General features: G+C 56.7%; 1 protein-coding gene across 5 annotated transcripts; it reads right to left on the bottom strand.

Moving 5' to 3' along the window:
• Positions 1-1,384: 1,384 nt before the first annotated feature.
• Positions 1,385-17,733, bottom strand: AIFM3 (apoptosis inducing factor mitochondria associated 3). Of its 5 annotated transcripts, none has more exons than XM_055119289.1 (22): positions 17,641-17,733; positions 16,537-16,597; positions 15,935-16,105; positions 9,643-9,841; positions 9,226-9,335; positions 8,865-8,974; positions 8,737-8,781; positions 8,384-8,480; positions 8,188-8,300; positions 7,383-7,469; positions 6,101-6,192; positions 5,873-6,003; positions 5,665-5,780; positions 5,512-5,583; positions 5,375-5,438; positions 4,866-4,942; positions 4,669-4,786; positions 3,516-3,614; positions 3,155-3,230; positions 2,591-2,695; positions 1,977-1,997; positions 1,385-1,749 (listed from the first exon to the last, which is right to left on the bottom strand). In XM_055119289.1, exons 3-22 carry the CDS (start codon positions 15,963-15,965, stop codon positions 1,710-1,712), a joined length of 1,803 nt encoding a protein of 600 aa, XP_054975264.1. In that variant the 5' UTR covers positions 15,966-16,105; positions 16,537-16,597; positions 17,641-17,733; the 3' UTR covers positions 1,385-1,709. The 5 variants fall into 5 exon arrangements, with proteins under 5 accessions (XP_054975264.1, XP_054975262.1, XP_054975263.1 ...); XM_055119287.1 differs by having other exon boundaries at positions 2,596-2,695; XM_055119288.1 differs by lacking the exon at positions 1,977-1,997 and having other exon boundaries at positions 2,596-2,695.
• Between the last annotated feature and the right edge of the window lie 3,616 nt (positions 17,734-21,349).

Below are 21,349 nucleotides of genomic sequence, written 5' to 3'. Positions count from 1 at the left end.
CCCGCGACTCCCGGAAACGGGCTCTGGTTCCCGGCATGCCCCCTGTGCGCTTGCTCGCGGAGTCCGCCGCTGCCGAGACCCCAGACCGAAGGTTCCGGAGTCGCCAGTTTCCGCTGACGACCCAAATCCTGCTACTTACTTACTCCCCTCGTATTCATTTTTACCCACCTTGGGGGCTGTACTCCCTGCGGTTTTCAGGGAACCATGAGGTGCCCGGGATCAAACTGGGGTTCTTGCATTCAAATTATACAATATAAGTTGTGTTAGTCTCTCGGCCGGGAGGCAGCATGGTGATGGGAGTCTGGGTGATCAAACCTACTTAATAACAGAGTCTGAGCTTCACCTGCCAAATTGGGAACTCATGAAGTTTTGACTGCCATGGGAAGCTTGCGTCTGTCTCATGACACTGCTCATAAATCTCCCTAAGTAGACAAGTGCCCCCAATTTGCTTTTCTTGAACCCAAGAAATTGGTACAGGTGTTAAGACAACTTGCCTTCATGCTCAGACCCCAGTTCAATTCTCAATGCTACATTGTTGGTGGAACACCATAGGATGTGACAAAAAGAAATAAAAATAATAATAATTTCTTGTCTTGGGCTGGAGCGCTAGCACAGCAGGTAGGCCGTTTGCCTTGCACGCGCGATTCCCAGCATCGAATATGGTCCCCCTAGCACCGCCATGAGTGATTCTTCAGTGCATGAGCCAGAAGTAACCCCTGTGCATCGCCGGGTGTGACCCAAAAAGCAAAAAATAATAATAAATATTATTATTATTTCCTGTCTCAAGCCCTTGACAGTATGCATTACCCATTCTCCTTGAATTACCTTCCCTTCAAACTCCAAATCCAGGGGGCTAGAGCCATAGTGCAGCTGGTAGGGTGCTGGCCTTGCATGTGACTGACCAGGGTTTGATCTCTGGCAACACATTGTTCCCCAAGCCCACAGGGAGTGATCCCTGAGTTCAGAGCCAGTAGTAAGCCCCGAACAACCCTGGTGTGGCCCAAAAAATAAAAACATAAAAACACCCCCCAAATCCAGATCCAGCAGTCTGGAAGGGTAGTATCATGGGTAGAGTGCTTGGCTTGACTGAGTTCTATTCCCACACCTCACATGGTCCCCTGAGTCCTGGCAGAAGTGATCCCTGAGTGCAGAGCCAGGAGTAAGCCTTGAGCACTGCAGGGTGCCCCTCCTCGAAAATCCAGATGCAAAGCACTGATTGCAGAAGTCTCTCCTGACTGGGCAGGGCAGGGCTACCTCCTCTGGGTACTTACAGGTAGAACTTCTTGGTGTGGCATTGATCATTCTGTGAATGCACGGGGCTCTGGGTCATGTTTTATTTCCCCTTTCATGAGTGTTTTCCCAATTACAGTGGAAGAAACACAGATTTGCAAATGTGTCTGTTTTAATTTTAAGATGATATCTAATTATGTCACAGAGGCTTGTGGGAGACCAGTTCCAAAAGAGGGGGAGGTGGCAGGGCCCGGTCTCCCTCCACTGCCAGCCAGCCATGCCTGCCAGGCCTGAGGATGGGTGAGCATTCCTGGGGGCAGCAGAGGGTCCCCCCAGACCTGTCTGGAGGAGCAGCAGAAGGCAAGCACAAGAAGGGTGCAGGCTCTGTCCTGGGGGGTCCTGGGAAATTGAAGGTTGGCACCTGCCCCCAGATCATAACCTCTGTCCCTGGTGCTTGCCCAGGTCAGCTGCACTGGAGCCTAGGAGCCTTTCCCTGTGAGCCAGGACATGTCGCCGGTCCTGCAGGAATGAAGGGAGGAGGAGTCACCACAGAGTGAGGGTGAGGGCAGGTTCCCACTCAGCACCGTGCGCAACTGGCCCTTGAGATGTCAGGGAACCTGCACTGCACCAGGACTTGGTGCCCGGCAGGTGGGTACTTGGGCAGAGGAGGGACAACCGCTGGGAACAGGATCTGGGATGAGGTGGGGAAGGCTGAGAAAGGTTAGCAGGAAGGACAGGCCACGTACTTGCTGTGTAGCACAAACAGCCTTTGCGAAGGCAAGAGGGGGAGAGAGAGAGAGAGAAAGAGAGAGAGAGAAAGAAGGCCAGGGAGAGAGAGCACATCATTCATCCATCCCTGCTTGGGTTTCTGTTGTTTCCAGACTGAAGGGGACCCCTGTCCCATGGCCTCTAGGTTGGGGGCTCCTACTCAGGAAAGCAAACTCACAGGGTGAATCCCACTGGCCATCAGACCAAGATGAGGATACTGACTGCTGTTTCATGTTCCCCACCCCCAAATAACCACCTCACCCTTCTGCAGGGCAGTCCCATCGACATCCCTAGCTTCATTTTCTGGCTAGTTTTGTGTCACCCTTGGCTCAGCTTATCCAGTCAGGTACCCAGGCCTTGATCCCTCCCTCCACACAGCCCCTTTCTTCCTTACCTTCCCAAGAGCACTTATGACTATGCCTCTCCCAAACCACAGCCCTTACCCCACGTGGTCCCACTGCCCTCAGAGCCTCAGATGGATTGATGGAGACCAAGGAGGAGAGGAGGCAGCTGGCTGTGTGTAGCCAGTTCCTCAGGGTACTTCTCTGCCCTTGCCCCTTCCTTCTGACGCCCTTTTGATGCCCGCACTCACTCCACCTCTCGCTTCCGAATGGCCCGGCCCGAGGCCAGCACCTCCGCCACTTTGGACACAATGGGGTCGTAGTTCATGCTGGCCACAGCTATCACCTCGTCGCCTCTGCGGAGAGAGAGGACAGCTAAGCCTGAGGCCCACCAGCAGTGGCCCCTTGCGCTCCGACATGCCTGTCCATCAGGGCCCTCCCACCCTCTGCAAGGACAAGAGAACCACCCTCAGCAGCCGCCCTCCCTGAGCCTTGGCCCCTGCACGAGCTCCAGTCTCCAGTGGGTCCGCCCAGAGGAACCAGCCTTCATCTCCGGAGGCTCAGGCTTGGGCTCCTGTCCTGGATCACCACCACTCTCTACCCGGGTAAGAGCAGTGTGTGTCCACATCCACCTACAACTGCCGTCGGGAGGATAAAATGTATGGCCGCTGGGAGTTACTACCCCACTTTGTCCCGTTTCCTACTCCTGCCTAGTAGCCCCCTTTGCAACTGTTCCGCCTTTCAGGTCCCTCTGGAGTGCAGCTTCTCTGGGATGATCCCCCGCGTCCCCAACCAGTTCTCATTACTGCTCTCACTTAGTGTAAAAAGCCACGAACTTCAGTTCCTCCAGATCGCCCTGGATGATGACGTCATCGAAGCCTTCTCCATACCCTGGAAGTCGGATGAAAGGAGGGCTCACCACCTCCAACCTGCTCCCTTGGCCCTAGTCCTCCCGGCAGCAAGCTCTGTCACAGCCCACCCCAGGATGCTCGGAGCCCCGCCAAAGGATGCTTCTCGCCCCGCCCCAGATTCAGAGCCCGCCCCAGCCCCAGATCTGGGCCCCGCCTCCATGGTGTTCCTAGCCCCGCCCCAGATCCATGCCCCGCCCCCAGGATGCTCCTAGCCCCGCCCCAGTTTCAGGCTCGGGTTCCGCCCCTCCGTGGCCCCCTGGGTTACCCGCGTAGCGCAGGCTCTTGCCGAACATAGCCGTCCACAGGTAGGGCACCGTGCTGATCTCCGCCTCCTGCGCTAGCATGTTCTGAGCCGCCACGCGCCCTGCGGGACCCAGGGCCGTAAGAGAACCCCGACCCCAGCCCTCACCCTCCCCGCACTGCCTGCGCGGACTCCCCGGACACTCCGGACGTGTGCACTCCACTTTCCCACCTCCCCAGCGGTTCAGAGCGGCATCCTTTGCTTAGCTCACTGTCCACCCTTGCTTGCAACCGACTAGTGCAGCCTGCACTGCAGCCTAGCCTCCTGGATGGTTTCTCTGAGAAATATGAACACAGAACACTGAGTCTGAAGGGCAGGCTTCCTGGGGTTGCCCGGCTCTCTGGCAGGTCTGCACGCAGATAATTCATCAGACACCAGGGGCTAAAGAGGGAGGCAGAGTGGCCCAGGGAAGCAAAGGTGACAGCAGCATCCAGGGCAGGAAAGAGCAGCTTAGCTCCCCGATGACTTGCAGGTGGTCTGAGACCCCCTGAATGGCCCCATGTCAAGCTCACTTAGGAGTAAAGACCAGCAGCTTCCACCCTGGACCTGAGTAGGAATGGGCACTGGAGGGGCTTTCCGTGCAGACCCAACGATGCATGGGTAAGAGGGCACAGCCAGTATGCTATCTCCCAGGCAGCTAGCCTGCTGGCACCTGCAGCTGAGGAGAGGCAGAAACTGGGTGACCAACAGGGGTATGGAAAGGTAATCTGCAGGGCCTTTCGCCAGAGCCTGGTGCCCATCTCCCAGGGCCCGTACAGAGCAACTGGATTCACAGCCCTCGGGTGAGGGAGGCACTGAGTGAGAGGTCGCTGTGTCTCTTGCCCGGAGTGAGCACACATGCAGGTGAGTTCTCTAGAGCCTGTGTCACTGAAAACGGAGGAAAAGGGAAGGATGGTAGGATTGGCAGCTGAGTCTGACTGGGGTGTCCACGGGCCCTGAAGGGAGGTTCCTGGAAGTGAGTCCCCAGGCCTGCTCTGTGCACTGACTTCATCTCCAGAATGAGACAGACCTGACAGACCATCTCAGAGGCTTGAGTGACTCAGTCAGTGACAGGGCCTCATGCCCAGTCATAGAGACTCCGGGACAGCCTTCCCTCTCTCTCTGAGGCTGTCCATACCCTGGGCATGAGCCATCTGCCAGTGTGGAATATTCACTTTCCGGTTGTTCCTCCAGGCCAGGGGGAAAGTGACGGCATCTCCAGCTGCAAACACACCTGGGACATTGGTCTGCATCATCTGCAGAAAGAAGATCCAGGACTCGGGTCAGCTCTCTGCTCACTCACAACCCCACATCCTGCCTGGCCCTGCACCCCACCTTGTTGACGGGGATGAAGCCTCGGGAGTCCAGAGTAATGCCGCTCTGCTTCAGGAAGCTTGTGGCGGGCACCGCACCTGACAAGACAGCGCTATGGGAGTCTCTGTCTGCTGCCCAGGCACCCCAGGACAAAGCCTTGGATCTTTAATCTGGTCCCTCCTTTCTCCTGCCTCACTGCTTCCCACACCCCACATGCTCAAATCTAGACTATCCACACATCATCCTCGCTGTGGGCTTTTGGTAGCCTGTTCCTCTCTGCCTGGACCCAAGTGCCTTCCACCAGTGAGCACCTCCACCAAGAAGCCCTTTAGGAAATACTTGATTGGCATGCCACGCCTCCCAGCCTCTGCGCACCCCTCACCCTTGCCAACATTTCTGTGCAGCCCTCAAAAGGAAACCATTGGATGAGTTATTAGTGGGTAGTGGTCTAATGGTCTAATGGAGGAACAGAGGCAGGGGCTGGCCATGGTCATTATGAAGTGTGTACACGTGACTGCTCATCCACTCACCAATGCCCACCACGCAGACATCAGCCCGCACCACCTTGCTACTCTTTAGAACAACCTCCTTCAGCTGCAGGGAGAGGGGTCAGTGAGCAGGGGGCCCGGGTCTGGGGCAGCAGTGGGAAGTGAGGAGTGGGCCCCACCTTCCCCTCATGGGCTCTCAGTTCTGACAGCTCCGTCTGCATGTAGAACTTGACATGGTTGTTCTCGAACATCTGGCAGAGCGGTAGAAAGGTGGGCAGTGGGCAAGAGCCTGAGACGGGGAGGGCTCGGTCCCCCAGGACTCTGAAACTCACCTTCATGAGCGCACGGCCAACACGTTCCCCCAGGAACCTCCTGAAGGGGGTCTCCTCCAGCTCCACCACCGACACGGAGTGGGCCTTCTCCGCCAGCGAGGCGGCCACTTCCATCCCTGGGGCCAGGGCAGCGGCGAGGGGCTGGCATTCTACCCCACCCTGGGCTAGTGTAGAATGACCGGGGCCCACCCCCAGTCCCGCTGCTCACCCAGGAAGCCAGCCCCCACAACCACGGCGTTGCGGCCCCGGGCCAGCCTCACCACACGGTTGGCGTCCTCGGGCGTCCGGATGGTGAACACGTTTTCGACCTCTTTGCCTTTGCAGCTCAGGGTCCTAGGGCTGAGATAGGGCCCCTCTCGTGAGAGGCTTGTGGCTCCCCACACCCCTCCTGTCCTGACCGGTCGATGCCCAAAGGGAGCAAAACAGGGACCCCCACCTGCTCCCCGGCGCCAGGAGCAGTTTGCTGTACTCCAGCTTGAAGCCGTCCTTGAACACAACCTTCTTGTTCCTCACATCCACGGTGACCACCTGAAAGCCGCCCAGGCAGAGTGTGGGCTGCATTCCCCGAGGCCTCCGCCATGCCCACCGCCCAGCAGCCCCCACAGGGACACCCCTCGGGTGTCCATCTGCCTGCACCTGGCAGGTTCTCATCGTTCTTTCCATTTGTTTTTGTTTTTTGAGTCACACCTAGTGTTGATTCAAGGCTTAGTCCCAACTTAGTGCTTGGGGTTACTCCTGCCCTGCTCAGGAGACCAGGAAGGGCTGGAAAGTAAACCTGAACATGCTCCAACCCCTTGAGCTCTTTCCACAGTGCTCATCACTCTTCTTTTTGTTTTTTTGGTGGGTTCTTGAGCCATAGCTGGCAGTGGTCAGGAGTTATCCCTGGCTCTGTGCTCAGTGATCACTCCAGGCCTTGCTCAGGGAATCAGATTTGGTTTTGCCGCATGGGAGAGCCTGGCAAGCTCCTGGCAAGCATATTCATATGCCAAAATCAGTAACAATGATGGGTTTCATTCCCCTGACCCTGAAAGAGCCTCTAATGTGGCACCGTTGGGAAGGATGAGGAAAGAGAGGCTTCTAAAATCCCAGGGCTAGGACGAATGGAGACATTATGAGACCGACCGAGAAAACCGATGATCAATGGGATGATGATGATGATGATGATGATGATGATGATGATGATGATGATGATGATGATGATGATGATTGTTTTGTGTATGGGGGGGTGCACAACTGGCGCTGCTCAGGGCTTACTCCTGGTTCTGCACTCAGAAATCACTTTTGGTGTGCTCAGAGACCATATAGTATGCTGGGGATCAAACTCAGGTGGGCCACATGCAAGACAAGCATCCTACCTGCTGTACTATCGCTCCACTCCAGGAACTATAGTTGGTGTTGGGGACCAAACCAGGTTAGGCCATGTGCAAGGCAAGTGCCTTAACCCTGCATTACCCCTTGGCCTGCTCATCACTCCCTAAGCTTTATCAACTTCCATCACATCCCTCCTTATATGCCCAATTCCACGAGACAGTCACTCCCCCCAGGCCAGGAGCAAGCTGCCCACATCCCCAGGCTTTGGGGGTACTGGATGTGCCCATGATCAGCCCGGAAGAGGAGGCACCAGGTGCCTGCAGCAGGGTGTGGGGGTAGAGCCACTCCACATTTCAGGGGCCTCCCAGACCCCACTTGTCAGGGTTCCAGCTAAGCCTTGGCAGTACCTGGGCCTCTGTGAGCACCTCAATGCCATAAGCGCGGAAGAACTCCTTAGGCCTCAGGGCCAGCTGCTCGGGCTGTGCATCCAGGGACTGCAGGAGAGAACCAGCGTGAAGCAGGCCATGAGGCCACAGTTCCATTCGGCAGCAGCACAGGGAGGGTGTGGCCAGCCCCAGGTCTCAGGGATGGTCAGACAAAACCTAAGAAACCTCAAAAATTAGGGAGTACAGGGGCTGGAGCAATAGCACAGCGGGTAGGGCATTTGCCTTGCACGCAGCCGACCCGGGTTTGATTCCCAGCATCCCATATGGTCCCCTGAGCACCGCTAGGGGTAATTCCTGAGTGCAGAGCCAGGAATGACCGTTGTGCATTGCCAGGTGTGACCCCCCCCAAAAAATTAGGGAGTACAGTGTGTAAAGGGCTTGCCTTGAATGTGGCCAACCCGGGTTCAATCCCCAGCATCTCATATGGTCCATTGAGCACTGCTAGGAGTGATTTCTGAATGCAGAGCCAGGAATAACCCCTGAACATCACCAGGTGTGACCCCCAAACAAAAGACACACAACAAAAAAGAAACCTCAAAAATTAAAAAAAAAAATTCTCTGGGCCACAATGTGGCTCTCAGGCTTCAGAGACCTCACCTGTAGAAGACCCAGGTTTCCATGCGACCCGGAGATTACCAAACTCGATCTTTCTGGGGGACCACTAGTGAGCCCAGTACGAGCTGAGAGGGCAGCTTGCAGGCCCCCAAGGGATGACAAGTAGGACTGGGTGTCTGGGACAGATCCCGGGGCCCCTGTTTGCCCCCACCTTGCTGAGCTTGGGACGGTCGTAGGGGAGGTGACGGTCCAGTGTGCACAGGACGATCCTGTCAGAGAAGCCTTCCTGCCGCAGTGTCTCTGCGCATACCAGGCCAGCCGACCCTGCAGTGAGGGCTCTGCAGTCAGGACCCACGCCCCATCCTGGCCCACCCCACACACCCTGCCCCGTGGGCCCCACCACTGACCTGCACCCACAATGAGCACATTTGTGCTGCCTCCGTGGCCGGCACTTGGAGAGATGCATTTGGCCATTACTTTGGTCCTTCGCTGCAGCTGCAAAGCCTGAGGGTGACCCGAGAGTGGGTGGGTGCTCACATTCTCCCCCTCCTTGCTATCATCCCAGCAGGACAGGCTCCCCTCCCCCCAAGCACCCACCTACCTTCCTTCCCACAGGGCAGGTCATGGCCACTTTGCTCCCCAGCCCTGTGCTCATGCTCCAGGCTCCCTATTACCACCGTGCCTTTGCACAACCCTTCCTTGGGTCAAGGTGCCTTCCTTGCCTCTTCCCTTTTGTCCCAGTCCCAAGCCACCTTCTCACCTGCTTGCTGGCCCGGACATACACCTTCTCCTTCTCAATTTTCACCTGCAAGGACCGCACTAATCAGTACCAGCCTTGGGGGTACTCCACCCCCCTGCACACCCTGCTCCCAGCACAGCTGGTCCCACCTGGAATTTGTGCAGACTGTCCAGGCCCGGGAAGTCCTCCAGGTCCCCAGTGCTGATGTTAAAGCAGGCGCCATGCCAGGGACAGCGCACCCGGCCCCGGGACAGCACGCCTAGGAGGGAGTCGTGCTAGTCTGAAGCCTGCGGCAAGATCCTGTGGCGAGGAGCCACATGTCCGGGGGCCTGCCAACCCCACCCTCCAGCCCGGGAGACCCCAGTATTAGAGGAGAACTTGAAAGGCTCAGACCTGGTTGAACTAGGTGGGAACCCCTGAGGGGCAGGGCAGCTTCTAGTGACGAAGCAGCAGCCAAGCCCCCCGCCCCAGGTCCCTGCCCCTCCTCCCCTGTGACCCCCAGCTGCTTACCTTTTACCAGGGGGGCACCATAGTGAGGACACTTGTGGCCCAGGGCGTGGAACTCCCCATTGTCCTTCACCAGCAGCACCTTCCCCCAGCCCAGTTCCACTTCCCGCATCCTGGGGACAGGTGCACTCAGCAGCCAGGCCCTCCCCCGCCCCCCGCCCCCCTCACACAAACCCTGCCCAGCTGCTGTGCTGTACCCAGACCAGAAGCCACCAAAGGTAGGACTTGCCCATGACTGTTGGCCAGGCCTCCCCAGCCAGCCAGCCCCAGCCGTGGCCTGGATCTATTCTTTTATTTATTTTTGGTGGGGGCTGAGGTGCCAGGGATGCCACCTGGGACTCCCAGCTGCAAGCCCATGCCCCTGCCCTCTAAGCCCCCGACCCCCAAGGTGCCTAACACCCCACTCAGCCCAGCACCCACTGGCCATTCTCCAGGTCCTTGACGTGGCAGACGGCGGCCTCCACGCAGTCCTGAGTGCCCGCGTAGGGGTGCGGGGCGGGCAGGCGCTCCTCAGCGTGGAAGTGACGGGCAGTGCCATTGCCCTGGTAAGCCCGGGGGCTGCCCTTCCCACCGGCCGACGGCTCCTTCTCGGGCAGCACCACCTCGATCTTGAGCTCCACTGCAGGAGGGCGTGTGTGTGAGGGAGCCCACCTCCCCCAGCCCACTTCCCAGCCCTTCCCCCGCCCCGACGTGCTTTGGGCAGGCTCTCCCCTGTCGAGAAAGCCCATCTGCTGTGCCAGCCCAGCCTGGAGAGAGGCAAGCAGCGCAGCAGGCGCAGCAGGGGGACGAGGCATGCTGGGTCAGCCTGAATTCATTTCTGCATCTTTTCTTTCTTCCTTTTTGGGCCACATCTGGTGATGCTCAGCAGATGGGGGATGCTTGGGGGACCATGCAGAGCTAGGGATCAATTCCATCCCTCCCCCACGTCAGGGCCCAGCCCTCTGACCCATCTCCTTGATTTATGGTACTCTTCCTTCCTTTCTTTTTCCTCCTTCCTTCTTTTTCCTCCTGTCTTCCTTTTTCTTCTTTCCTTCCTTTCATCCTTCCATCTATCTTTCCTTCCTTCCTTTTCTTTCATCTCTTCCTCTCCTTTCTCTTTCCTTTCTCGCTTTTGTTTTGGACAACATACAGGGTGCCAGAGCTGAGAGTGTTACTCCCAGTTCTGTGCTCAGGTATCCAGAATGCTCCAGGGACCACATGTAGTTGTAGGGATCAAACTCAGGTCAGCTGCATGCAGGACAAGTGCCTTCCTCCATATCTTTCTAACCCATTTTTTCTTTTTTGATAACAAGGTCAGTGCAGGGTCACCTTACATGCTCCTCCCTCCCTCAGGTTGCCCTTTCTCTTGGAATCTATGCAGAGAAGAGACCTAGTCCCCCTTGTCTTGCTCTGACTCTAAGGGCATGACACAGCACCCCTGGATGGTGACATGGTGGAAGGTTCAGAGGCAGATTTAGGCTGAGACTTAAGAAGAGTTCGCCCCAGTGGTCATAGCTCTGTGTACAGCTGGTGACTGTGAGTGACAAGAGAATCAAAAGTTCCTTCTCCTGAACTTACCACTTACCCATAGGGTAGATATTTTTCCAAAACATTTTTTCTATACTATTTCAGGGCAATAGTATAGCAGCTTTGCACACAACCAACCCAAGTTTGATCCTCAGCATCCCTAAGATCCCTGAGCACCATCAGGTGTAATTCCTGAGTGCAGAGCCAAGAGTAACCCCTGAGCATCGCTGGGTGTGACCCAACCCCACCCCCCTTATAAAATATTTTTTAAAAATGGGGACCAGAGGGGCTGGAAGCGATAGCACAGCGGGTAGGGCATTTGCCTTGCATGTGGCCGACCCGGGTTCTATTCCCAGTATCCCATATGGTCCCCCAAGAACCTCCAGAAGTAATTCCTGAGTGTGTGAGCCAGGAATAACCTCTGTGCATCGCCAGATGTGACCCACAAAGCAAAAAAAAAATGGGGACCAGAGTGATGATACAGTGGGTAGGTGTTTGCTTTGCATGCGGTCAACCCAGATTTGATCCCCAGTATCCCATATGGTCCCCAATCCTGCCAGGAGTAATTCTGAGTGCAGAGCCAGGAGTAATCTCTGAGCATTGCCAGATGTAGCCCTCTTGACAAAAAAAAAAGTGTTAAAGTGTCATGGGGTCAGAGAGATGAGCCAGGGAGTAAAGCATTGGCCTTACATGTGGTTGGTCCAGATTCAATCCCTAGTACCACATATAGTCCCTTGAGCACCAAGTCAGGAGTGACCTCTGAGCATAGAGCCAGGAATGATTCCTGAGCACTCTGGATGTGACCTCCCTGCAGTTTTCTGTGGTTATAGAGATAATACAAAGATAAAAATGCTTGCCTTGCATGAGGCTGGCCCTGTTCAATCCTTGGCACTGAATATCGTTCCTCTAAGTCCTGCCAGGAGTGACCCTAAGCACAGAGTTAGAACTAATCCTGAGACAGGTGTGGCCCCAAACAAACAAATAATAGTTACAAATGTACACAATTTCAACCTTGTTCTTTTTGGCTGGGGGGGGTGCGGGGGGGGGTCACACCCAGTGTGAGCAGGGCTTACTCCTGGCCCTGTGCTCAGGGATTACTCTGATGGGCCTCAGGGGCCCATACCATACAAGGTCCTGGGGTAGAACCTGGGTTGGTGGTATCTGAGGCGACACCCTGCCTACCCACTGCACTATCGCTTCAGCCCCATAATCTCAACTTCTTAAAAGCGGTTGTCACCAGTTGAAAAAAACCTTCATTTCTCAAGGGCTGGTGTCTCAAGGTCTTCCCGTACATAGGGGTGGGGGCTTTGGGCAGAAAGACCCTCAGAGGGGAAATGGGGAACCCTAGATCTGCCCATCAGACACAGCCCCCAACAAGCCTGGGGCCTCCTCAGAGCACCGGGGCAGCCAGAGGTGGTCATTTTTCCCTTTATACTTTGCTGCATTTTCCAAATTCCCTTCAACATGCCTGGAGTATTTTTCTCATTAGAAGGGAACAATAAACAGAATTTTTAGCAGTGATAATCCGGCCTCCTGGGCTGCAGCCACAGGGAAGACTTCGAAGTGACGGAAGCTAAGCGCCTGGCACGATGTGGGGCCTGAGAGGGTGAGGAAGGACCTCTTGACTCCCGGGGACCAGGGCCCTGCGGCTTTCCCTTAGACCTGACGTTGCATAAAGGGTCTCTCAGAGCCGCACCTCGGCTGGACGCAGCTCCCCATCCACCCGGTGCAGCAGCTCGGGAGCGCCCCCCCCTCCCCTCCCCCCCTGCAAGTGTCTCCTCACATGCTCTATTATTCCCCCCACCATCACACGCACACGGCCTGACCCTATACTGGGGGGCAGACCCATCTGCCTCATTCTCATGTTCCAGCCCCCAGGCACAGCGGGGAGAGTGGGGGGACGTCAGGCCCCATGAGCACAGCAGGGCAGGGGGGTACTGGAGCACCCCAGAGTGCTGAGGCTGTTGTGTCAGGTGTAGGGGGTCAGCTGTGTGTGTGTGTATGTGGCTCACCCCCACCCCATGCCCGCTGATGTCTCACATTTTATGTAACGGTGCTAGAATGTTTTCAGAGGAATTAAAAAGAAAAATACTTTGGACTCAGCTGACGCCAGTTATGTGAGCCGGAGAGAAGGCGCTCACAGGATCAGCCTGGCCCAGGCCCAGCTGACAGCCCCGCCAGGCTGTTTCCATCCTCTGCCTCCTTCCAGCAGGTTCCCTGAGGTGCTCGCTGGTGCAGCCTAGTGGGAAGCCAGGCAGGAGCTGGGGCTGAAAGGTGGATGGGGGAAGGCCGGGGGGAACCGGAGGGGCCTCTGCTCATCCATAGAACCCGATCAACCCCAGCTCTGTGATCCCCAACTGCCCACTCAACCTTGGCCTGAATCCCTTTGGGCACAGATGCCTTTGTTATATAAAGAAGAGAACACAGCGCCCACCGCGCCCGAGACAGGGAATTCTGAAGATTACGTAACCCAGAGCAGCTGCTCAGGAGGTGATGTTGGAAAAGTAGTTTTGTGTTGAGCTCAGAGCCTCCTGGCAGTCAGGGCAAAAAGGGCAAGTCCTGAGAAGTATTGGGTCCGAACCAAAGGCAAGTGACGGCCTCAGAGAGCAACATGGCCTCCCAGCTCTGAGAGTAGTGGGGCCCTGGCCTGCGCGCACCTGCTTCGCCAGGGCTCAGGGAACTTAGATGGGGCTGAGCAAGTGTGGACCACTGAGGGGCAGGAAGGCCAGCTGGGAGGAACGGGGAGAATCTACAGAGAGATTCGTCTGCTTCCCTCACGATGTCCCTTGGCTCCCGCTGAAACTTCACAGCCAAGTGCTCTCACTCCTATCCCCTCAAATCCCTTAAGCCTTGGGGCTGGAGAGATAGCACAGTGGGTAGGGCATTTGCCTTGCACGCGGCCGACCCGGGTTCAAATCCCAGCATCCCATATGGTCCCCTGAGCACGGCCAGGGGTAATTCCTGAGTGCAGAGCCAGGAGTAACCCCTGTGCATCGCCAAAAAAGCAAAAAAAAAAAAATCCCTTAAGCCTTCCCTGACCCTGCCCAGGATGGGTGCTGGGGCCTGAGCTCCTGCTTCTCACCTCACCTGCCACAGCCCCCTGCAGCTCACACCCCCCCTCAAAAAAGAAGATCGTTGTATTCCTGTGTGCCGAGCACAAAGCCTCTCAGGGCCATAAGGATTAGCTTCATTTTCCACTTGAGAGTGCAAAGATTCAGAGAGGTAAAGTCACCTACCCTATACTACACAGCCAGAAGGAATAGCAATGGATTTGCACTCAAAAGTTCAAATTCTAGGGGTTGGAGCAATAGCACATTGGCGTTTGCCTTGCACGAGGCTGACCCAGGTTTGATGCACAGCATCCCATATGATCCTCTGAGCACCGCCAGGGGTAATTCCTGAGTGCAAAGCCAGGAGTGACCCCTGTGCATCGCCAGGTGTGACCCAAAAAACAAAAAACAAAGTTCAAATTCTAGGCTGGAAAGATAGTCTAGGAGGAAAGGCACTTTCCTTGCATCCAACTCATTCTGGTTCCACATGCAGTTCCCGAAGCACTGCCAGGGGCCACTCTTGCACACAGAGCCAGGAACAGTCTCTGAGCATTGCCAAGTGTGGTCCAAATCTCCACCCCGTACCCAAAAAGTTCAAGTTCTGGGGCTGTGGGGCTGCGGTCACTTCTAAGGTTCCAGAGGTAGAGTGTGTGCCTGGCATGTGTGAGGCCTGGAGTCAGATCCATGGCATAGCAGAGAGTAGCCCCACCACTACCCGGCAACAGTGGAGGGGATCCTGGTGCCAGCGTGACCCTGGCTTCCAAGCAGCACTGGAGGAAGGTGGCCCCCAAACAACAACTGTCTCTGGGGTACTGAGAGTTCAGGACCATGCCCCCCAGATGGACCAGCTGATAAAGGTCGTTTTTTACAGAGGGTCTCCTCAGCATTGTTGGGGAGCATCAGGGTTCTACCTGGGGGGTGCTTGGGAGCTCACGTGTACTGGGGATCAATAAGGCACGTACTACGACTCTCTGAGCTACCTCCTGGTCCCTGTTGGGGGACCTCCACCCACTTCTGATCGGGAAAGGCAGAAGTCAAAACCACAGTCACTGAGGCTGGAGGGATGGGGCCGGAGCACAGGCTTTGCATGCAGGCGGCCCGGGTTTCATCCCTGACACCACCTGAGCCCTGCAAGGAGCGATGCTCAAGCACCAAGCCAGGAGTAGCCGCTGAGCCCCACCAGGGACGGCCCTGAAACCTAAACCAAAAGACAAGGCCATTGCTTGCCTGACCGTGCAGGTAGGGAGAGTGGTGGGATGGGGGCCTGTGTTGGAGCTGGAGGCATGGGAGCGCCCCTGCCTGGGGGCCACCCCGGAGACCCAGGGAAAGGAGAAAAGCCTCATGAGTTCTGAGGTAACGGAGCCGATGGTATCAGGTAAGGGGAGATGGAGAGAGCTGGCCGGGGAGGGTGTGGGGTGGAAAAGCCCCAACTGGACCCAGACCTTTCTCGGCCTGCCTCCCTGGGGTTCCTCACCTGTGATGTCACAGCACCCCCTTGGCCTCCCCAGTGTTGGGCAGATGGACGAAGGCAGCACATAGTCTCCAGGGAGTAAGGAACTGGGCCTTCTCCAGCACCCAGGGGGGCCCTGGCATGGCTGGAGCCACCTGGGCCGTATGGAACAGGGTTTCCAGAATAAATGGTGAAGTGAGTGCAGAGGGAGAGGTGGAGGAAGAGGGGGAGGAGGGTGACTCAAGGTCACCGGGGATCAGAGGTCGTGCTGCACTGGGAGGTTGTCTGTGCCACTCTCAGACTTGGAGTCCTCCCTACTCATTTTAGTAGAAAGGGAAACTGAGGCTCAGAGAGGAAATGTGTGCCTTGAGTTGAGGGTGTCCCTTTATCCCCTGAGTCCCGCGGACACAGCTCCCACACTGCAAAGGGACTCCTACACTCCTTCCCCTTTGCCAGAAAGATCCAGCTGTTCTTTTCTCCCTGGGCCCCCAGAGTCCCAAACAAAGAGGGGGAGACCGGTGCGGGGTCGGGAGCAGGACTCCAGCCCACGTGCTCTGCACTAAGTCTGCTGCACATTAATATTCGGAGGAGCCTGCTGCTCCCCAGCCTGACCTACTTCAGAGGCAGAGCTGGAGGGAGGAAGGGAGGGAGGGAAGGAGGGAGGAGAGAGGGGAGGGGGTAGGCAGGAAGGGGAGAGAGGCTGTACCTGGCTTGGGCTTAGAGAAGCAGCCGCCCATGGCGAGTGGGTGGGTGGGAGCAGGTGCACAGGTGGTGGATGATGGGGGGCCTAGGACGCCCCTGGTCCTAGGTGGCTGGACCCCCAGCAACCCTCAGCAGTGCTGGAGCAGCCATCCTGGCCTGGAGCAGCTTCAGGGACCTGGGGTGTGGGCAGAGAGGCGGGGGACATGAGTGGGGACCACGACTTTGACGGCTCTCAGAGAGACTCAGACTGGGTGAGGGGTTCACATGTGGGTCCGCCTTTGAGCTGGCGACCACTGTGCACAGGGGAGCCCTGTCCTAGAGGAACAGAACAATGGTGGGCTTAGCACCCCTCCTGGGATGCTGGCACAATAGCATGGGCCATGTGTGCCCGAGCCTCAGCCGCCTTGTCAGTGCCAGCTCACAGGCAGCCTGTCCAGGACAGCTTCCCTGATGTCGGCTGGGCTCTCCGTAGCCCACCGTCTGGGAGCCCAGCACCTCCCACTCTCCAGAGAGGCCTGAGCAGATCAGAATGCTCCGGGCCATCATTTCCCCTTCCTCCCACAGGACTGGAGTGACAGGGTCCGGCCCCGCTCGCTGGACACCTACCTCCTCCTGGGTCCCCGCAGCTCCTTGCTCCCAGCCTAGCAGTGGTCGAAGGTGGCTGGTCCTGGAGGACAGAGCAAGGGAGGAGAGTGCTGGAGGCAGAGGCCTCCACTCCTCCCCTCAGTGTGCGCCAGGGCCGGGAGAGGGGGTGGGATTGGGCAGGCCCCGTCCCCAGGGAAACCCAGCTCCATGGTGAGCAGAAGTGGGCGGCGGGCCCGGGGCTGGGGGTGCTGGGGGAAGAGGCGGCCAGTGTGGCCCTGGCTCCCGCCCCTCGCTGCCCCCTCCCCCTTCTTCACACTTGCCCACCAGGCCCCTGGTGCTGAGGGTATGCGTGACAGCTGATGGAGAGACTGAGGAACCAAAGGTGTGCCAAGGTCTAGGAGCAGGCAAGGGGGCTGCATCAGGTGACCCCTTAGCCCTGACCATTTGACCTGGTTCCAAGGCAGCCCCATGTGATCCTGCACTGTGATCAGTTCGGAGCCCTCCCGTTTTCCTGCAGACCCAGTTTTCCTGCAAACTCACAGGCAAGGGCTCCAACAAAGGGCACAAGGGGAACCCCAAGTGTTGCCAGAGTGCTCCCTCCTGCCACAAGCTGACTAACGCTGAGGAGAAAGTTCTTAGAGTGTGTTGTGGGGTGCTAACTGCGCACCAGCAGGCTGGGTCCTGTCCCACGAGCCCCCCGTCCAGGCCGGCTGGGCAGCAGGCCACCCCACCCCCCACCCGCCTCAGTTCCCAGTATCTAGAACCTCCTCCCTGGGGGCCCATGCCCAGCTCCAGCCCTCGCTGGCTCTCAGCTTTCCTCCAGATGGCATCCGAGCGCCTCAGCCCAAGCTCCCAAGTTTAGGGGTGCGCGGCGCGCTCACCTCCCCCACGGGGCTCAGGTACAAACCTCCCGCGCGCGCCCCTGCCCGTGCACGTGCCGCCGCGCGACCCCCGCCCGGCTCCCCCCTCCTCCCCGACGGCCGCCAAGGGGGTCGCGCTGGGCCCTGCGAAGAGCCGGCGAGTGTCGCGCGGGAGCCCAGCCCCCGTGTCTCTGCGCCCCGCGGCTGCCGGCGCGCGCGGGGGTCGTCGGAGCCGGGGCCCGGGGGCCCGCGGGCGGACGCTCACCTGCGCTCGGCGCCGGCCGGGGCTCGGGAGCCGCTGGGGCCGCGGCCGCGGGGGACGGGGAGGAGCGGGGGCGGGGCCGGCGCTGCGGCGACACTGCGGCCCCGAGCCGGGCACGAGCGCCGCCCCGCGGGGGGCTGCCCGGGGTCCTTCTGGCCGTGGACGTCCCCGCCGACCTTTGCGACCCTGGAGGGGCGCCAACGTGGGCCGAACCGGGGATTGGATTCGTTCTCCTTTTCTTTCTCTCCTCGTCTTCGAAGCGGGGGAGAAGACGTCCAACTCAAATCACCCCGCGACACCGGCCGAAAGCGGCCCCAAAGCACTCCAGGACGCTTCACCGCATCAGCACCTGCCTTGGGGCTCCCTCTGCCAGGCCCGTTAGCTCCTTCCCTCACCCCGCTCCCAGTATACTTTATTTTAAATTCCCTTTTGTGACTTTTCCTCTTTCCCACCTGTCATTACACTCAGGACTTCCTGGACCCCATCAATCACGGTGCATTAGTGTAATGTTCCTCCCTTCAGGACATTAGTGTAATGTCCCTCCCTCCGTGACCAACTTTGCCCCATCAGGCCCTGATAACTCTGAATCTTACATTTGCTCAGGTAGGGCTTTGTCTCAGAGCAAACTGGAACACAGGGACTGGAGTGAGTGAGAAACACGGTCTAGAAAATGCTATCTCATTTGTCAGCACGGCAGGGACTGCTCTTTTCCCCTGAATGCCCTTTGGCTGACTTCTGTTGGGTGGTCTGTTTTGGGGGGAGATTTGGGGACACACGGGTGGTGTTGGGGGGGTACTACTGGCTCAATGCTCAGCAGCATTCCCCAGCAGTGTGGGAGAAGCATGGGGTGCTGGGATGGAACCCAGGGCCCCTGGGTCTAAGGCCCCAGCCCTTTGAGCATCTACCCAGTCCTAGAGCGCTTTTCTGCTCTCTCCCCAGGGAGGCCCAGAATGAGAGCAGGAACAGTCCCCTGTGCAGGGTTGAGGCCTCTGAGGACATGCTTTATGTCCACCCTCCAGGGGGACAAGCACCAACACCCTCACTTTAGTCCTGGGAAGCTGGAGAAGCTGAGTCTCCCCCAGGGTCTTGGAGTCACACGGAGGACCTCCAGGCACAGGGGACAGGGCTCCCTTCAGGCCTTCTAACACAGAGGGTGCTGACCAAAGGGTGCTGTTGCTCCCCTTGCCCACCCGCCTGCCAGACCCCACTCCACAGTTACTTCCCTCTGCTCCTCACCAGGGCCCCACCTCCCAGTCAGAAAGGTACCCCCTAAACAAGTGTGAAAGTGGTCTCAAAAGCCCTTATTCCTTTCTTTGTCTCCAAGGCCTCCAGTGAAGGTGCTGTGTGATGTCCATTTTACAGATGGGGCAGTTCCGGTTCAGAGAGGTGAAGTCACTCCATAAGACCACACAGCTGCTAGAATAGCAGAGCAGACACTCGAATTCTGGCAGGCTGGCTTTGCTGTGTGGTGAGGAAGGATGGGGTGTCAGAGGAGAGGTCTGGCAGACGAGACAAGGCCTGTTTCTCCAGAAGTGTTGTTTTATTTGGGGGGGCGGTTATTATGTTTCCTCTGAGTACCATGGTGTTCAATACTACTGATGATAGGACTTCATGCATACAATGTTCCAACACTCACCCTCCATCAGAAATGTCTGCTTTCCTTCACCAATGACCCAAGGTCCCTTTCCACCCCACCCCTCCATGGCAAATTCAATTCCATTAGGCAATTCTTGAGTTCTGTTGTCTTTGGCCATGTTATTCTCTCTATATATATATATTTTGCTTTTTGGGTCACACCCAGTGATGCACAGGGGTTACTCCTGGCTCATGCACTCAGGAATTACTCCTGGCGGTGCTCGGGAGACCATATGGGATGCTGGGAATTGAACCCAGGTCAGCCAGGTGCAAAGCAAACGCCCTACCCACTGTGCTATCGCTCCAGCCCCTCTTAGTATTTCTTTATATCCCACATGAGATAGATCTTTCTGTATGTCTTTTTCCTGATGTCACTCAGCATGATACTTTCTAATTCCATTCAGGAAGTGGCAAATTGCATTTCATCTCTTCTTATAGCTAAATGTACTGCATTTTGCATATATGCCAGTGTATCTATTCATCTGTTTCTAGACATGGGTTGTTTCTAGATCCTGACTACTGAGAGTAATGGTGCAATGAACATAGGAGCACAATTTTCCAAAGTTTTCTGGTCCTTGGGGTAGATGCCAAGGAGTGGAACTGCTGGGTGGTATGGAAACTAAATTCTTCATTTGGGGGAGATGTGCCAAAATAATTTTCCTTAGGGGATAACAAGTGGACATTGCTGCCAAGAGTGGATGAGGTTCCTTCCCCACACATACATGCCAGCACTTGTTGTTTCTCATTATGTTGTGTGCTAGCTAGAGGAGAGTTTGAGCCCTGTTTTCTGCCTAGGGTCCCTGGAACACAGGGTTGTAACTGCAGTGCCCCCTAACCAGAACACCATGAAATGCAGAGCCAGGCATGGGCTTTAGAGGGCGCTCAGGACGTAGAACAGGGCTGCTGTGCTAGAGTGCCAAAGATCAGAAGTACAAAACAGCGTGGGGACCCTCAAAGGCCAATGACCTAGGAGACACATGACCCAGCGCAAGTGTAGCTGTTTGACATGAAGTCAAGAGTCACAGTACCCCAGAGTGCTGCAGAATAGGCAAGATTCTCATAGAACAAAAAATGAAAACAAAGTAGAAGTGCTGCCTGCCTGAGGGTGCTCAGATTGGGAGTGGAGCATGCAGACAAGGCAATGTAGAGACCTAAATGGTTCAGACCTCCAGGCAGTGTGAGCACTCAATTTCCCCTTAGAGTGGCAGCATTCATCCCTCAGCCATAATACTAAGCGGTGACAGCTATGAAGGAAATTGAACCCCAGGTTGCATTGTACCTAGGTGACTGGGGAATCAGAAAGCCCCCTACACCTAACATTCAGCCAAAAGCAAGGAAGAGATTGACAAGATCTGAAACACAGGTCAACAGTAAAGTGGTGTGAGGAGCTGATGACCTAGAAAAAGCACTGTCCCTGGATCCCTGCCTTAGAGCACTTCCAGTCTGCAGCCCATGCATACCCTCCTCAGGTAACTCAAGGCTAATGTCCTTTGTTAACCTCTCCCCTTAGGATCACTTGTCCCCACTTGTCTGCCTGGGACCTCAGACTGTTCAGGGTAGTCTCTTTTTTGGGGGGAGGGGGTTCACATCTGGCCCTGCACTCAAGAATTACTCCTGGCGGAGCTCAGGGAGCCATATGTAATGGCAGGAATTGAATCCACGTTGGCTACATACAAGGCAAACATCCTACCAGCTGTACTATTGCTCCAGCCCCTCCAGATGGCCTTTCATTGGGGTCATACTCAGCAGTGCTCTGGGGCCATTTCTGGCTTAGAGATCAGTGGTGTTTGGGGATGAAACTTGAGATGCCTGCATGCAAACCATGTGTGCAACTGTTTGAACCCTCTTCCCTACCCCTAGGAGGGCTTAGTTGAGATGGCCACAATATTTCACACTAGGATTGACACTGGTGCCCCGAGTCAATCTGAGGGCAGTAGGACGCTCCCAGAACTTTGGATCCAAGGCAGGAGATGAGGAACCTCTTCCCTTCTGGGCCTAGGTAGATTTCTGGACAGGAAGAAAAAGGTTTAACCAACGATCCTGTCAATATTGCAGATGCAGCAGAACCATACATAGC

Source organism: Sorex araneus, chromosome 11 (assembly GCF_027595985.1).
Source record: "Sorex araneus isolate mSorAra2 chromosome 11, mSorAra2.pri, whole genome shotgun sequence".
NCBI classification, from domain to species: domain Eukaryota; kingdom Metazoa; phylum Chordata; class Mammalia; order Eulipotyphla; family Soricidae; genus Sorex; species Sorex araneus.
This window is presented reverse-complemented; position numbering and strand designations above follow the sequence as displayed.

Excerpts from the sequence above, each read along its gene's own strand:
- AIFM3 (XM_055119287.1), bottom strand. The coding sequence starts at position 15,965 with ATGGGCGGCTGCTTCTCTAAGCCCAAGCCAG. Across the intron at positions 9,336-9,642 it reads AAGGACCTGGAGAATGGCCA|GATGCGGGAAGTGGAACTGG; the intron begins GTGGGTGCTGGG and ends ACCTGTCCCCAG. Across the intron at positions 8,301-8,383 it reads TGTGCTCATTGTGGGTGCAG|GGTCGGCTGGCCTGGTATGC; the intron begins GTCAGTGGTGGG and ends CCCTCACTGCAG.